Below are 16,014 nucleotides of genomic sequence, written 5' to 3' on the forward strand. Positions count from 1 at the left end.
TTTACAAGAAACAGCCACACTCTTTCCCACCCAGCAGCTCTATTTGGCATTCCCAGCAGATAAGAGGAGCAGGTCCCATTGCCTCACAGCGAAAGCACTGGGGCAAGTGGAGTGGTATTGCCTCAGCTACCCCTCCATCCCCAGGACAGCTTGGGCACAGGGGCCCTTTGCTTGACCTGGCCCAGTCTGTCTCCAGTCACAAAGTTGTCCCTGTCCCACTGGGCACTGCTGTTTCAGGGTAACATGCATGGGTTCCTGTGGTCTGTACCAGCTACCTGGTTCATGGTGTCTAGTCCCACCTTGTTCAGTTCCCACTGGATACCTCCTCCCAACACCACTTCATGTCCAATCCTATGTCTTCTGAGAGGCCCTCAAGCATACTCCTCTGTACCCAGACTGTTTTCTAATGTCTTTCCCATTCTTCCTGGGAGAATGGTCCATGCTCCTGGCCTTCCATGGAGCGCCTGCACATGGCTGGGGAAAGAAGGGGGATGGGCCCTGTGGGCACTGCTGCTGCTGAGACCCTGAGGACCCAGGAGGGGCCACCCTGCTAACTGACAAGGGAACCATCAGTTAGGACAGTTTCCTGCTTGATTTGATGGAATGCTTGCTACACCATTTTTCAAACTTTAGATGAGAGTCAGAGTGTCGGAGCTGGGGAGGTAGTCTTTCTCTTCGCACAGTGATCTCTCATGAGCCAGATCACTGATATCTCCATAAGTGTCCATGTGCTACTGAGCTTACTCCCTCAAGTGCCCAAAGGGACCCTGGCCCAGCAGGCATCCTTTTGCACTAAAGGTGCACTCAAAGTAAACATTCCATGAGTATGTGCCAATCCTCTTGTCTGTGCCAGGTGCGAGGCTGAGACAGATGAGCAAAGCCAGTCACTGCCTACAATTAAGGGGCTAAATTCTAAGGAGGCTCACATCAATCCACTGATTGTACATTTCTGAAACTCCAGTTGAGAAGCTAAACTTTGGGGGACACATGCCAATCAACTGATTATAGTTTTGTAAAACTCCATTCTTGCTGTTTGCCAGAAAGGAGATGTGCTTGGTGTCAGCAATGTGTGTGGTTGACCAAGTCATGAGGGCTGTGTCCATGATGGTTGGCAACAGGCCTCAGTGAGGAAGGGAGGGCTGGAAGCCAGGCCTTGTGTCCTGCCACGTCTGAGTGGGCAGGACCTGTGAGGCTGACTGGGTACAAATAGCCCTGGGCTCCCCAGGCTGCTGAGTCCAGCTGCTAACTGCTCATTGTTTGCTAAAGCTGAACTCAGAGCAACATCGGCCATGAGACTGTATCTGTGTGTCCTGCTGGTCACTCTGGCCCTTTGCTGCTATGAGGGTGAGTATCACTCCTAATCAGACTACCACCAGCCCAGGTAAGTAACCTTCTCTGAAGTAGGTAACTTATTTGGGGAGGAGGCGTGAACGAACCAAAATCCAAAGCAGCCCTGCTACTTGTGGAGTAGACCCCTGAATGCCAAGGCTCCTGTATCAATTCCCAGAACCCTGGAACTTTCCAGAAAACCCTTTCAGGCCACTTTGAAGAGTTTCTCATTTGAAGCCTCACTCCCCATCTAGGATCTATGTTCTGAAGCAGCAGGGTGAGACAAGATTTGGTTGTGCATCACACCGGCCACTCAGCAGAGCTGTGACTTGAACAAATGCTCATCCTCCCAAGCTTCCTCTCATCCTTGGTTCCACTGCCACCAGCAAGAGCAGTTCTGACCATGAAGTGAAACAAAGGGTGTATGGAGCCAGCTCTGGGTCTCACCAGCTGTTCCTGTTCACACAGTCTTTGGTGTCAGTTGAGCCCACAGCTCTCAAACTCTGCCTTTCACACTCATAGAATGTTCAAGATGGGAGGGTTTTAGGAGAGTTCTCAGTTCAACAAGTGCCAGTGTGGTCTGGCTCTCTCAGGAATCAGTCAGAAGCAGCCACACTCAACACATGCACACACCCTGCTCCTTTTCTGGGAGTCTGCCCAGGATGGGAAGAACCAGTCCTATGTTAGGACCATCGTGACTGCGGTTCTAGGTGTTTTCTAGCCATTCATCTGACAATATTTTGTTATGTCGTCACGCCCTTGCCTCTGACCCAAGTACTTTGACTCTCTTTCCGCTGACTTTCTGAAGTCCTCCTCTTTCCCCATGTTTCCTCTGATCTGACCTCTCCCCATCTCTGAATAGTCGCTGTGTGACCAGGTGACATGGGAGAGTAAGAGGGCACATGCCCTGGTGCAGGTGGTTGTAAAGAAATGGGAGCAGAGTGTGGGGTGGGGATGGAGAGTCCAGACCAGGAAGAGTGGTGACTTCAGTTCTCAGCACAATCCCTGTGGAGCCCAACGCAGGCTCCAGTAGTCATCTTCCCCCATCTCAAAGGAATTCTGTATCCAGTGCAGATGAGAAGAGCTAGTTTTGGTTGGTGTGTAAGCCTCAGATTCCTTTCTAAGTTTCTTAGCTGTCTTCACCCAATGACATAATTCTACTGTTAATTTACTCCACAAACAGCATCTTCCAACATTCAGTCATTATCCCTGCTCTTCTGCAGACTTGGTCCCTCTTCTCTAATCTCTGAGAGATCTTCCTCTCCCGCCAGAGTGGAAAGACTGGTCACTAAGAGCTTTTCTCCTCTGATGTCAAGGACCAAAGAACATGTCACTGTAAGGACAGGCAAAACCTTCATTTCTGAAAGCCAGGGAAAGTGAGTTTCGGCAAAGCAGGAGATTTTTGGAAATGTGTACATGTACCTACACAGGAGAACCACTGACTGAGGCTGGGTGAACCTGTTTTCTAGGACCAACCCTGTTGCTGCTCTGTGATTTGAGCAGTCACCACCTCTAGGATATCCCATTGTCATTGGCACCATTCTGGGATGGGACCATAAATCCCCCTGGTGTTCCTGTCTAGTTCTAAAGTCAGGGGATGATGAGGGAAAAAGTGACTTCCTTAAATCAATTGCGTTTCTTCTTCTGCTCCAGCAAATGCAAAAGCCTGTCCAGCTCTTATGTCTGAAGCTAGAAGCTTGTTTTTGGAACCTGAATCGTTCTACAAGATCAACCTTGTAAAATTTCTTCCACGTCAAGAACTTATTGAGGCCTCGCTGAAAGTGAAGAAATGGGTAGACCTTATGCCCTTCGAAGACAGAGCAAAACTTTACAACGTTGCGGTAAATGGTTCCTCCTTTTCTGTAGGGGCTTCTGCTCAGCTGCATGACCAGGAGGGAGATCAGGGCGCTGCACTGTGGGAAAGGGTGAGGAGGCACATGCCCCCTTGTCACTACAGACAGAGTGGCCCAGGGCCACGGGGTGGATGACATGACATCTGTTGAGCTAGACTAAAGATGCAGAGTATGGGTAGTATGTTCCTCCTTCTTGGGTTACCTCTTTGGGCAGGTGTACCCACAGTGTCCTGGGGAGGACCACCAGGCCCCAGGTGGTGATGCTGAAAGGCAGAGACTGCTGCCTGCCTGCCTGGGAGGTTTCAGAGGTTGGAGAACCAACTCTCTCACTCATTGGCACAGTGCCTGGGGAGTCTCATGGAGGGCGGGGAGTATTGGAGGGGAGACAGCAGATGGGGGTGGTGCTGGCCCAGACCCTCTGTCAGGATAGAGGTGTGGCTGGCTGGGGGCTCCACCAGCTCTCACAGAACTGGCCCTTCCCTGTCCCTCTGCCCCACTTTCCTAACCCTCACCTGTCATAGGCAGTGGGCAGAGACCCTCCCTGTTGCATCCTCTGCAGCCTTGCCTGGAGTTGACACACTTCTCTTATGTGTTGGGGAAGAAATCAGATATTTATGATAATTTCTCAGCTGGTCCACCCCTGGAATGAGGAGTTTTGGCACAAATTCCCACACTGGCTGGATGCTCAGTGTGGGGATGTCCACGTGCTGTCAGGTTGACCTCCACGAGGAGACAGGACATCTCCTGCAAGCAGAATGTCCCATGTTCCCTCTCTTCCCCATCCTGTTCTGTCAACGTGCAACCACTTTGCAGTGAAAATGTAAAGCCCATGGACCTGGGATTCGGAGCAAAGAAATCCTGAGCTGCTCAGCCCAATCCTTGACCCTCTCCTGTCTCCATTTGAAACCCAAGTCCCACACCTGGGTCACTCAGCATTTATTTGTCAGCCTATGGACATGTTCCTCCCTGTCCTACATGGTTTGTGATGGGTGCACCAGCACTATTGAATTCCCGCCCACTGGGCTCTCCTGCCTGGTGCCTCCATGTGCCTTTGCTGGGTGCGATGTTCTTCACATGTTGATGTGAACAGAAGCCCCTGTGAACGTGTCATCACCAGGGGAAGCATGACTGACATCGCCTGCCTCTCTCTCTCTATTTCAGAAACGTTTAGAGGCCCAATGTAACAACTAGACTTGAAAAATCTTGCACATGAGCGCCTCTGTCATTCAAGGATGGCTTGATCACCCCTGGAAAATGTGAAGGTTTCAACGTCTTGCTTCAATAAAGTACTTGCCCTGCACTTCTCTCCCTGTCTTGTTTTTGTCCAACAGTCTGTCCCTGGAGTTGGGGTGGCTCTTGTCATGAAGTGGACATCAGGTGGTGTCCATAGTACATTCTAGAGACACATCATCCAGTGACCACGGTGGCCTGAGGGAGGGATCCCAGAGAGATTGCTGGCTTAGGAGCCATCCCACATTTCTGCACAGATGCCCAGTCACAGGGCCAGGATAAAAAAGGGGGTGAGGGGTCAAAAGCACTCCAAAGGGTCCCACCCCTAGGCTTTGGTGAGGGAACTGCTGCCTCCCTGAGCAGTCACATGGTTCCCAACCAGCATCCCCACTGTTGTTCCATTCCCATCAGAAGCACAAACAGCCTGCCTGGTCTTCGCCCCTCACTGGATTTCCATGCTGGAAAGGTGTAGGGTAATTTGTTTTCTGTCCACTTCTTGCTTTGTAGGGAATCTCAGGGCTCAGCCTTCAGGGAACTCTTTGCACTCTGCACACTCACATTGCTCACCACCCTTGGCAACTCTTCCTCCCTTCAATCTTCCTTAAAGCCCCACAAACAAGCATCCCACTGCATTCCAGGCCAACCCCATGCACACAGAGCACTTACTGAAGGAAGAACTGTCCAAGAATAGTTGTTGCACCCAGCCTACCTCTCCCCTGGGAGTCCCACCTAGGCTGATGGGCCCAATCTCCAGGGAGGAAGCTAACTTAGAGCACTTGGCACACTCTAGGCTCTGGGATCAGTTTCCAGTGCCTGCTGGGACACAGCACTGCATGCATGGTAGCTTCAGGGAAGGTATTTTCTCCAGGTGTGGGGGACAAAAGTATAACATGTAGAATGCTCTGCAAGAATCACAGCTGTGGTTCTGTGAAACTCTGCTCCTAAAACTATCTTACACTCTGTGACAGGGTCAGTGTTCAGAACCCAAAGCCCTGCTTTGTCATATAAGCTTACTTAATGCAAATGTTCAGTGGTTCTCCACTCTGATGACATGAGACTCATGACTCCACTCAGAAATTAGTGTGCTCGGGCCTGTGTGATCCTCAAACTTCACCTTGGGTGCAAACACCTCTTCTTCCTCTCTCTTCTTTACCTCCACCTTCGCTCTCCCATATGCAAACCTTCCTTTCTGACATATAAGGGCATTAAGATGGGGAGAGACAAGAAGACAAGAAAGAACTTTCCCAAGCTTTATGGAAGAAAAAGCAAGGATGGTAAATCTCTCAAACATAGTCAATTTTCTGGGATACTTTCCTTGCAAGTGTGAAGTTTGATTTCCAAACACATGCCAGGGCATACATGGTTCCCAATTGTGCTGGGTCAGTGAGAGGCTGGAATCCTAAAATGTTCACCTTCTAGCTTTCCCAAGGCTCTGGTCTGTCTTTGGATCAGCAGCAATTGTCTGAACAGCTACCATGGCTGCAATAATTTTGGTCTGCATCTCTCTGAGCTCTTCTATGTGCAGCAATTGCAGAATTTGAGTAGCTTCATCAAGAACTGCATCTCCTAAATGTAAGAATTGGAGAGAGGAGGAAGATGGCAGCATGGTAGGAGGGAGCAGATTCCACTTCTGCCTACATATGGGAGAAAAACTAACCACTCTATGGAGAAACAGAGCAAAAAGCCAAGAATAGAACATTATGAAAATAGGAGATCAAAAATTATAGTGGACATTGAAAAACTAGATGGTAACGAGACTGCTTCAGGATAATAAGGGCCCAGGGATCATCACAGGGACCAGGGAGGTTGCAGCCCCTAGGCCCAGTGCCCGGGTCTGCCTCAGGGCACTCAGGAGAGAGCTGGGTCAACTGCTCCCTCCCCAGCCAAACAAGAATTGAACAACACTGGAGGAGGCCTCATTGCTTGAAAGCAGAGAGAGGGGAGTGAGGATTGAGGGACAATTACACAGAGCCTGTGAACACCCACGCATAGCCCTGGGGAGAGTGTGTGCCCCAGTCTGTGCACCCAAAGGCGGCCTAGCCGCGCACCCCACCCCCAACCCAGAGACAGTGTGGTTTAGTGGAAGACCCAGATCCCACAGCCCTCAACACGGAAAAGGCACTAGCGCTCCGCAGGATTCCCGGTGCCCATGGCTGAGAAATCGGGGGAAGTGCACCATCCTTGGGATCCCCAGAGCTCACACTGTAAACCAGGAAAAGGTGAGTGCCCTCTGAGGGATCCCGGAGCCCTAGAGAGCGCACTTAAGAGCACCCAGACCCACACCCAGGGCCCTGGGGGGAAGCACCAGACTGGCTCTGGGGAAACCTTCTACCCTAGCCCTGGAGACAATACTCCAGAGGCTGTGTTCTGACTGGGAAGGGATTCCAATTGCCCTTCACCTTGCTGAAGCCAGCAAGACCAGAAAAACTGGTTTGGCCAGTTAGAAACCAACAAGAAGGTTTTTTTTGTCTGATTATTTGATTTTATTTTTAAGTACCTTTTTATTTTTTAATTCTTATTATTTTTATATCTCTCAATTCCTTATGCTTCTCTTTCACTCTAGTGTTATTCCTTCCTTTCCAATTTATCTCTTCTTTATTCCATCTTCTGCTTTTACCCCCTTTTTTGAACCTGCAAGTTATTGCATATTTGTATTATCTTTTTTTCATTATTCTTACATTTTTTACTTTAATAGTATTTTGGTATTCCTCTTTTTACTGTATAGTGTTCTATGCTTGGCTGGTTATACTGTATCATTTGATAGGTTTCCCTTGTTATCTCATTCATAGTGTATTGCTAATTTACTGTCCTTCATTTGTGTTCCATTAGAACACTACTCAAGGTTCTATACTCCATATTCTTGTTATCTAGATCTCATAGATTCTGTCATATGATTGTTGCTCTAATATTACTGTAAATCAGACCTATTACATACAATTGTAAATACTACACCACACCCCTCCCAGACCTCATCCCACTTTCCGGTTTCCCTAACTCTATTACTGTAGTGGTTAACTCTATTCACTCACACACTACACCTATTTACTATTCTTTACTCTCACCTTACCTCAGAATGTGACCTCCTGCAGCCTCACTGCTTCCTACATCCAACTCACAGTCCTTTCCTCCCCAACAAGTCTTATCTGCTTTCCATCCTTTCTAAAAAGTGGCTAATGGGGTGGAAGATCATGGTTAACATAATACATAGCCAAAGGATCCTTATCTCTTGTCTACTGCCTGCTACTGTAAATATCATAGAATACTCTCTTTCTGTCTTAAACCATTTTGCCTTACCCTACCAACTGATCACAAAAAAGAGTAGGTAGAAGCTGTGAATACCAGGATAACCGAAGGACACTGCACCACTGAATCTCACATGTATTCTACCACAGAAGTTCACACCATAAACCCAGGGAGCCAGAACAGGCCAATTTAAGAAGCTGAGGCTAACAAGAAGAGTCTCATGAACAATGGGAAGACAGAGAAACAATCCCCAAATGAAAGGAAAGGAGAAAGCCTCAGAAGGAATGTTAAATGAAATAGAGGCAACTCAACTATCAGATATTGAGTTCAAAGCAATGATTATCAGGAAGCTCAGTGAGCTCACAATGAGCTACCAGAAACTACAGGGAAGCTACAACGAGCTCACAGAAAACTATATCAACATGAAAAAGGAAATAGAAACTATCAACAAGGGCCAAGAGGAAATGAAGAATACAATTTCTAAACTGAAGAACACGGTAAAAGGAATCAAAAGCAGGACTGATGAAGCAGAAGATCGGATCAGGTGATTGGAGGACAAAGTAGAAAAAAAACACCCAGAAAGAGCAAGAACAAGAAAAGAGACTCAGAAAGAATGAAGAGGGATTAAGAGAAATGCAAGACAATATGAAACATAATAATATCCATATAATAGGGATACCAGAAGGAGAAGAAGAAGAACAAGAGATAGAAAACCTACTTGAAAAAGTAATGATGGAAAACTTCCCTAATTTGATGAGAGAAAAAGTCACACAAATCCAGGAAACACAGAGTGTCCCAATCAAGAGGGACCCAAAGAGGCCCACTTCAAGACACATCATATTTAAAATGGCAAAATTTCAAGACAGAGAGAGAATCTTAAAGGCAGCAAGGGAGAAACAAGAAGTAACATATAAAGGAGCCCCAATAAGGCTAGCAGCTGACTTCTCAATGGAAAGGCTCCAAGCCAGAAGAGAATGGCAAGAAATATTCCAAGTAATGAGAACCAGAAGTCTGCAACCAAGGCTACTTTACCCAGCAAGGCTCTCAATCAAAATAGAAGGCCAAATAAAAAGCTTCCCAGGCAAAAAGAAGTCTAAAAGAACACACATCCACCAAACCAGCTCTGCAAGAGATGCTAAAGGGACTGCTTTAAGGAAGGGAAGGAAAAGAGAGACAGATAGAGAGAGGAACACAAGTACAAAAATGGCAATGACTAAGACCTATCAATAATAACCTTAAACATAAATGGATTAAATGTTCCAATCAAAAGACATAGAATAGCTGAATGGATAAGAAAGCATGACCCACACATATGCTGCCTACAAGAGACCCACCTCAGGATAAAAGACCTACACAGGCTGAAAGTGAAGGGCTGGAAACATATTATCCAAGCAAAAGAACAGGAAAAAGAAGCCAGGGTAGCAACACTCATATCACACAAAATAGACTTCCAAAAAAAAGGCCATAAAGAGACCCAGAAGGTCACTTCATAATACTCGAAGGAAGAATCCACTAAGAAGATATAAACATTGTAAACATATGTGCACCCAACATAGGAGCACCCAAATACATAAAGGAAGTCTTAGAGGACTTCAAGAAAGATACTGATAGCTACATAATTATAGTGGGGGGTTTTAACACCCCACTGTCAAAAAGGGACAGACCTTCCAAACAAAATATCAAAAAAGACATTGTGGCATTAAACAATGCCCTAGAGGAAATGGACTTAACTGATACATATGGAGCTCTCCATCCCAAAGAAGCTAAATACACATTCTTTTCAAATGCACATGGAACATTTTCCAAGATAGACCACATGATACGACATAAAACAAACCTCAACAAATTCAAGAAAACTGAAATCATACCAAGCATTTTCTCGGATTACAAGGGACTGAAACTAGAAATCAACCCCAAGGAAAAAAACCCAAAACACTCAAAATCATAAAAATTGAATAGCATGCTACTAAACAATGAATGGGTCAAAAATGCATTTAGGGAAGAAATCAAAAAGTTTCTGGAAACAAATAAAAATGAAATCACAACAACCCAAAACTTATGGGACACAGCAAAGGCAGTCCTGAGAGGGGAGTTCATAGCAATACAGGCATACCTAAAAAAGATAGAAGTATTTGAAACTAACAACCTAACCCTACGTCTACAAGAACTCAAGGAACAACAACAAAGGCAGCCCAGAGCAAGCAGAAGGAAGGACATAACCAAGATCAGAGCAGAGTTAAATGACATAGAGTCTAAAAGCACAATTCTAAGGATCAATGAATCCAGGAGCTAGTTCTTTGAAACAATAAACAAAATTGACAAGCCTTTAGGCAGAGGCATGAAGAAAAAAGAGAGAAGACCCAAATAAACACAAGTAGAAATGAAAGAGGGGAGATTACAGCTGATAGCACAGAAATACAAAGGGTTGTAATAAATTACTACGAAGAACTATATGCCAAGAAATTTGAAAACCTAGGTGATATGGACACATTTCTAGAAAAATATAATCTTCCAAAACTCAATGGAGAAGAAGCAGAGCCTGAACAGACCAATAACAGCAAATGAAATTGAAGCAGTAATCAAAAAACTCCTGACACACAAAAGCCCTGGACCAGATGGTGTCACAGGAGAATTCTACAAAGCATTTAAGGAAGAACTAACCCCTATCATTCACAGACTATTCCAAAAAATCCAGAATGATAGAAGACTCCCAAACTCTCTTTATGAGCCAGCATCATCCTAATTCCAAAACCAGATAAAGACACAACAAAGAAAGAAAATTTCAGGCCAATATCACTGATGAACATTGACACTAAAATCCTCAACAAGATACTGGCAAACCGCATCCAACAATACATTAAAAAGATCATACACCATGACCAAGTGGGATTCATCCCAGGGATGCAGGGATGGTACAATATTCACAAATCATTAAATGTAATACATCACATAAACAAAAGCAAAGACAAAAATCACATGATCATATCAATAGATATGGAAAAAGCATTTGATAAGGTACAGCACCCATTTATGGTAAAAAACACTCAGCAAAATGGGAATAGAGGGAGCATTCCTCAACATAATAAAGGCCATGTATGAGAGACCTACAGCCAACATCATACTCAATGGACAAAAACTAAAACCTTTTCCACTAGGATCAGGAGCAACACAAGGCTGTCCACTTTCAACACTTCTATTCAATATAGTACTGGAAGTTTTAGCCACAGTGATCAGACAAGAAAAAGAAATAAAAGGCATCCAAATCGGAAAGGAGGAAACTGTCATTGTTTGCAGATGACATGATAGTGTACATAGAAAATCCTATAGATTCACACTTCCGGCAAGATGGAGGAATAGGTGGACGCACCGTACTTCCTCGTACAACCAAGATTAGAAAACCAATAATTCACAACAATAATTTACTATCAGAATAACACCCAGAGCCGGCAGAGGATTTATCTGAATGGAAGTCGGGCAGCCAAGAAGTTGAAGTAGACGCGTTCATCCGGACTGGTAGGAGAAGACCAGCCGGGTGGGCGCGGGGCTGGCTCGGGTCAGCGGCGCGCGGAGGTCGGGGGAAGGTTTGGCACGAAATCGGCGCAAAAGCCATCCGGCGCGCAAGAAGGCAACAGCGATCCCTGAGTACGCAAGCTGCAGCTGGCAGACCCAGAGGGGTAGCGATTGTGGACCAGGACAGAACTCGCGGCCCAGAAGCCCAGACAAGGGTCTGAGTCCAGGAGAACGGAACTACCGCCATTGTTTTCTCCCGCCCCGCTCCCGCTCACGCCCCGCCCCCACATATAACGTCACAATCTAGCGACTGGGGTGCCCAGCCCCCGTGAGCACCTAAGGCTCCGCCCCCCACCGTAACAAGAGCCACCAGACCGGAAAAAAAAAAAAGGAGAGACGGGGGGGGGGGGGGGAATGTTTTCAACAGAGCAGATCAGTCCCCCAGGACTCATCCTTTTGAGCGACCAAGAATTAGCCAATCTATCAGATGCACAGTTCAAAACACTGGTGATCAGAAAGCTCACGGAACTGGTTGATTTTGGACGAAATTTAGATGAAAAAATGCAGATTACCATACAAGAGATGCAGGAAGACACGCGGAGGAGAGCCAATAGTGAAAGGAAGGAATCTGAGTCTCAAAACAATACAGTGGACCAGAAGGAAGATAGAATCAACCAAGCAGGAAAGCATGATGAAATAAGAATTCAAAAAATTGAGGAAAAGATTAAGAGCATCCAAGACACCTTTAAACATTCCAATATCCGAATTATAGGGGTACCAGAATTGGAAGGGGAAAAGCAACAAATTGAGCACGTATTTGAACAAATAATAAAGGAGAACTTCCCCAATCTGGCAAAGGGAACAGTCTTCCAAGAAATCCAAGAAGCTCAGAGAGCCCCAAAGAAGTTGGATCCAAGAAGAAACACACCAAGGCACATCATAATTACATTAGCCAAGGTAAAAACGAAGGAGAGCATCCTAGAAGCAGCAAGACGTAAGGGGATGGTAACCTACAAAGGAGTTCCCATCAGACTGTCAGCTGATTTCTCCAAAGAGACCTTACAGGCAAGAAGGGGCTGGAAAGAAATATTCCAAGTCATGAAAGACAAGGACCTACATCCCAGATTGCTCTATCCAGCAAAGCTCTCATTTAGAATGGAAGGGAATATAAAGTGCTTCTCAGATAAGGTCAAGTTAAAGGAGTTCATCATCACCAAGCCCTTATTTTATGAAATGCTAAAGGGACTTATCTAAGAAAAGAAGATAAAGAAAAGACATGTATAGTAAAAGGACAGCAAACTCACAAATATCAACAACCACACCTAAAGCAAAACCAAAAGAAACTAAGTAAACAATTAGAACAGGAACAGAACCACAGAAATGGAGGGTACATGGAGGGTTAGCAGCAGGGGAGTGGGAGGAGGAGAGAGGGGGAAAAGGTATAGAGAATAAGTAGCATAGAATGTAGGTTAAAAATAGATAGGGGAGGGCAAGAATAGTATGGGAAATGTAGAAACTAAAGAACTCATAAGTATGACACATGGACATGAACTAAAGGGGGAAATGTGGGTGGGAGGGGGGTACAGGGTGGAGGGGAGAGAAGGGGGAAAATGGGACAACTGTAATAGCATAATCAATAAAATATATATTTAAAAAGAAAAAAAAATAAAAGAAACTTATCAAAAAAAAAAAAGAAAATCCTATAGATTCAGCCAAAAAAACTGCTTGACATAATAAATGAATTTGGCAAAACAGCAGGATATAAATTGAATATCCAGAAATCAAAAACATTTCTGCATACCAACAATGAAACAGCAGAAGCAGAAATCAAGAAAAAAATCTCATTCAATATAGCAAAAAGAAATATAAAATACCGAGTAATAAACCTAACCAAAGAGGTAAAAGATCTGTATTCAGAAAACTACACAACGCTGAAGAAAGAAATCAAGGAAGACACAAACAAATGGAAACATATACCGTGTTCATAGATTGGAAGAATTAACATCATCAAAATGTCCATACTACCCAAAGCAATTTACACATTCAATGCAATACCTATTAAAGTACCAATGGCATATTTCACAGACATAGAACAAACACTTCAAAAATGTATATGGAACCATAAGCAACCCCGAATAGCTGCTGCAATTTTGAGAAAGAAGAGCCAAGTAGGAGGGATCACAATACCTGATACTAAACAATATTACAAGGCCACTGTAATCAAAACAGCCTGGTACTGGCATAAAAACAGGCACATGGACCAATGGAACAGAACAGAGAGCCCAGAAATAAGCCCAAGTCTCTATGGTCAATTAATATTTGACAAAGGAAGCAGCAAAATAAAATGGAGTAAAAATAGCCTCTTCAACACATGGTGTTGGGAGAACTGGACAGCTACAAGTGAAAAAATGAAACTCGAGCACCAATTTACACTTACACAAAAATAAATTAAAGGTGGATAAAAGACTTAAATATAAAACGTGACACAATTAAAATAATAGAGGAAAACATAGGCAGCAAAATCTCAGATATTTCATGCACAAACATTTTTACTATCATGTCCCCTAGAGCAAGGGACATAAAGGAAAGAATAAACAAATGAGATCTCATCAAAATAAAAAGCTTCTGCAGAGCTAAAGAAAACAGTATCAAAATGAAAAGAGAACCAACTGTATGGGAAAACATATCTGCAATGATACCTCAGACAAGGGTTTAATCTCCAAAATATATAAAGAACTTACAAGACTCCACTCTAAGAAGACAAACAACCCAATTAAAAAATGGACAAAGGACTTGAACAGACACTTCTCCAAGGAGGACATACAGAGGATCCAGAGACACATGAAAAGATGCTCAATATCGCTAGCCATCAGAGAGATGCAAATTAAAACCACAATGAGATACCACTTCACACCAGTCAGAATGGCCATCATAAACAAAGCAACAAACAAGTGTTGGAGAGGTTGTGGAGAAACAGGGACCCTAGTGCACTGCTGGTGGGACTGCAGACTGGTACAACCACTGTGGAAAGCAGTATGGAACTTCCTCAGGAAACTAAAAATGGATCTGCCTTTTGACCCAGCAATTCCCCTGCTGGGACTCTATCCTAAGAATACTAAAACACCAATTCAAAAGAACCTATGCATCCCAATGTTCATAGCAGCACAATTTACAATAGCTAGATGCTGGAAGCAACCAAGATGCCCATCAGTAAATGAATGGATCAAAAAACTATGGTACATTTACACAATGGAATTCTATGCAGCAGAAAGAAAGAAGGAGCTCCTACCCTTTGCAACAGCATGGATGGAGCTGGAAAACATTATGCTTAGCGAACAAGCCAGGCAGTGAAAGACAATACCATATGATCTCACCTTAACAGGAACCTAAACAACAAAACAAAGAAACAAGCAAATATAACCAAAGACACTGAAATAGAGGACAGGCCTCACGGTGACGGGAGGGGAGAGAAGAGGGAATTTAAGGGGTCAGTGGGAAGGGCTCACAGGAACAAACTTAAAGGGCACATGGTCATAAACTAAGGGGAGGGTGGTAATGGGAGGGAAGTGGGGAGGGTGGGAGGGGGGAAAGGATTGGGATTAAAAAGGAGAAAACTGTATTTGAACAATGATTAAAAGATAATAAAAAAATAAATAATAAAATAAAGTGTTCACATAAGAGTGTCAGCTGATTTCTCAAAGAAATCTTGTCAGCAAAAGGGGCTGGAAAGAAGTATTCAAAGTCATGAAAAGCAAGGACTTACAACCTAGATTACACTGTCCACCAAAGCAATCATTTATAAGGAAAGGGCAGAGAAAGTGCTTTCCAGATAAGGTCAAATTAAAAGAGTTCATCATCACTAAGCTCTTATTATATGAAATGCTAAACAGACTTATATAAAAAAAGGAGATCAAACCTATGAACAGTAAAATGACAACAAACTCACAACTATCAACAACTGAACCTAAAAAGAAAACAAACCAAAACAAACTAAGCAACACCTAGAACAGGAACAGATCACAGAAATGGAGATCACATGGAGGGGAACCAGCTGGGAGGAGGATGAGGAGAATGGGGAAAGGCACAGGGAATAAGAAGCATACATGGTAGGTACAAAATAGACCAGGTGGGTGGTAAGAATAGCATAGGAACATGGAGAACCCAAAGAACTACATGTACGGTTCATGGACATGACTAACGGGGTGGGGAATCCTGGGGGAAATGTACCAGGCAGAGGAGGATAAAGGGGAGAAAAGAACAATGGACAATTGTGATAGCATAATCAAGAAAATATAATTAAAAAATAGACAGATAGACCCTACAAGATTCATTGGTACATATTCATTATTACTATAGTCACTTTGGGTTAATATTTTTGAAGAAATTATAACAGTTTTGTGGAACCTAAAAGTATTGATTGCCTAATTCCCTGTTTGGGTTTTGCCTGGTGGAAGAGTCAGTTCTGAAAGGAGCTGAATTGTCCCAAGAACTGTCAGGGGTCATTCTGGGTGAAGTGATAGCCCAGGAAAGAAGATGGACTGGTGGGGGTGTGAGCAGAAGGGTGTTCATAACTTTTGCCTGCAGACAGGACTCTGGGGACTGGCAAAGGGAAGAAGGCTGAGGTCCAATCTCAAAATCTCCTGCTTTGCTTTATTCCTGTGAAACACATGTATGCCCCTAAAACCTCACTCCCTGTAGGTCACAGTGGGAACAAGAGAATGGGCCAATTGCCACTTGCAGGGAGAGTCACACAGTTTAAGGGGGCACCAATAATCCCAGTCATAACTTTTTAGTAAAAGTTTGTTAAAAATCAAAATAAATGTCATATACCAACTTTCAGGATTAAGAG

The 16,014-nt window shown here is 44.3% G+C and overlaps 2 protein-coding genes across 6 annotated transcripts in view; both read left to right on the forward strand.

Moving 5' to 3' along the window:
* Positions 1 to 16,014, forward strand: part of LOC114500307 (mammaglobin-A-like) — a 259,118-nt gene that overhangs the window by 55,605 nt on the left and 187,499 nt on the right. The window contains exon 3 of one of the 5 annotated variants that reach the window (XM_036029575.1): positions 8,666 to 8,672. The exons of the other annotated variants lie outside the window; for them this stretch is intronic. Within the exon in view, the coding sequence (XP_035885468.1) occupies positions 8,666 to 8,672 (7 nt within the window). The remainder of the gene's footprint in view (positions 1 to 8,665; positions 8,673 to 16,014) is intronic. 5 annotated transcript variants of the gene reach the window in all.
* Positions 1 to 16,014, forward strand: part of LOC114500658 (secretoglobin family 1D member 2-like) — a 140,053-nt gene that overhangs the window by 31,319 nt on the left and 92,720 nt on the right. Inside the window, exon 2 of the mRNA XM_036029579.1 lies at positions 2,983 to 3,170. Within this exon, the coding sequence (XP_035885472.1) occupies positions 2,983 to 3,170 (188 nt within the window). The remainder of the gene's footprint in view (positions 1 to 2,982; positions 3,171 to 16,014) is intronic.

This window comes from Phyllostomus discolor, chromosome 6, assembly GCF_004126475.2.
Source record: "Phyllostomus discolor isolate MPI-MPIP mPhyDis1 chromosome 6, mPhyDis1.pri.v3, whole genome shotgun sequence".
In the NCBI taxonomy this organism is placed as follows: Eukaryota; Metazoa; Chordata; class Mammalia; order Chiroptera; family Phyllostomidae; genus Phyllostomus; species Phyllostomus discolor.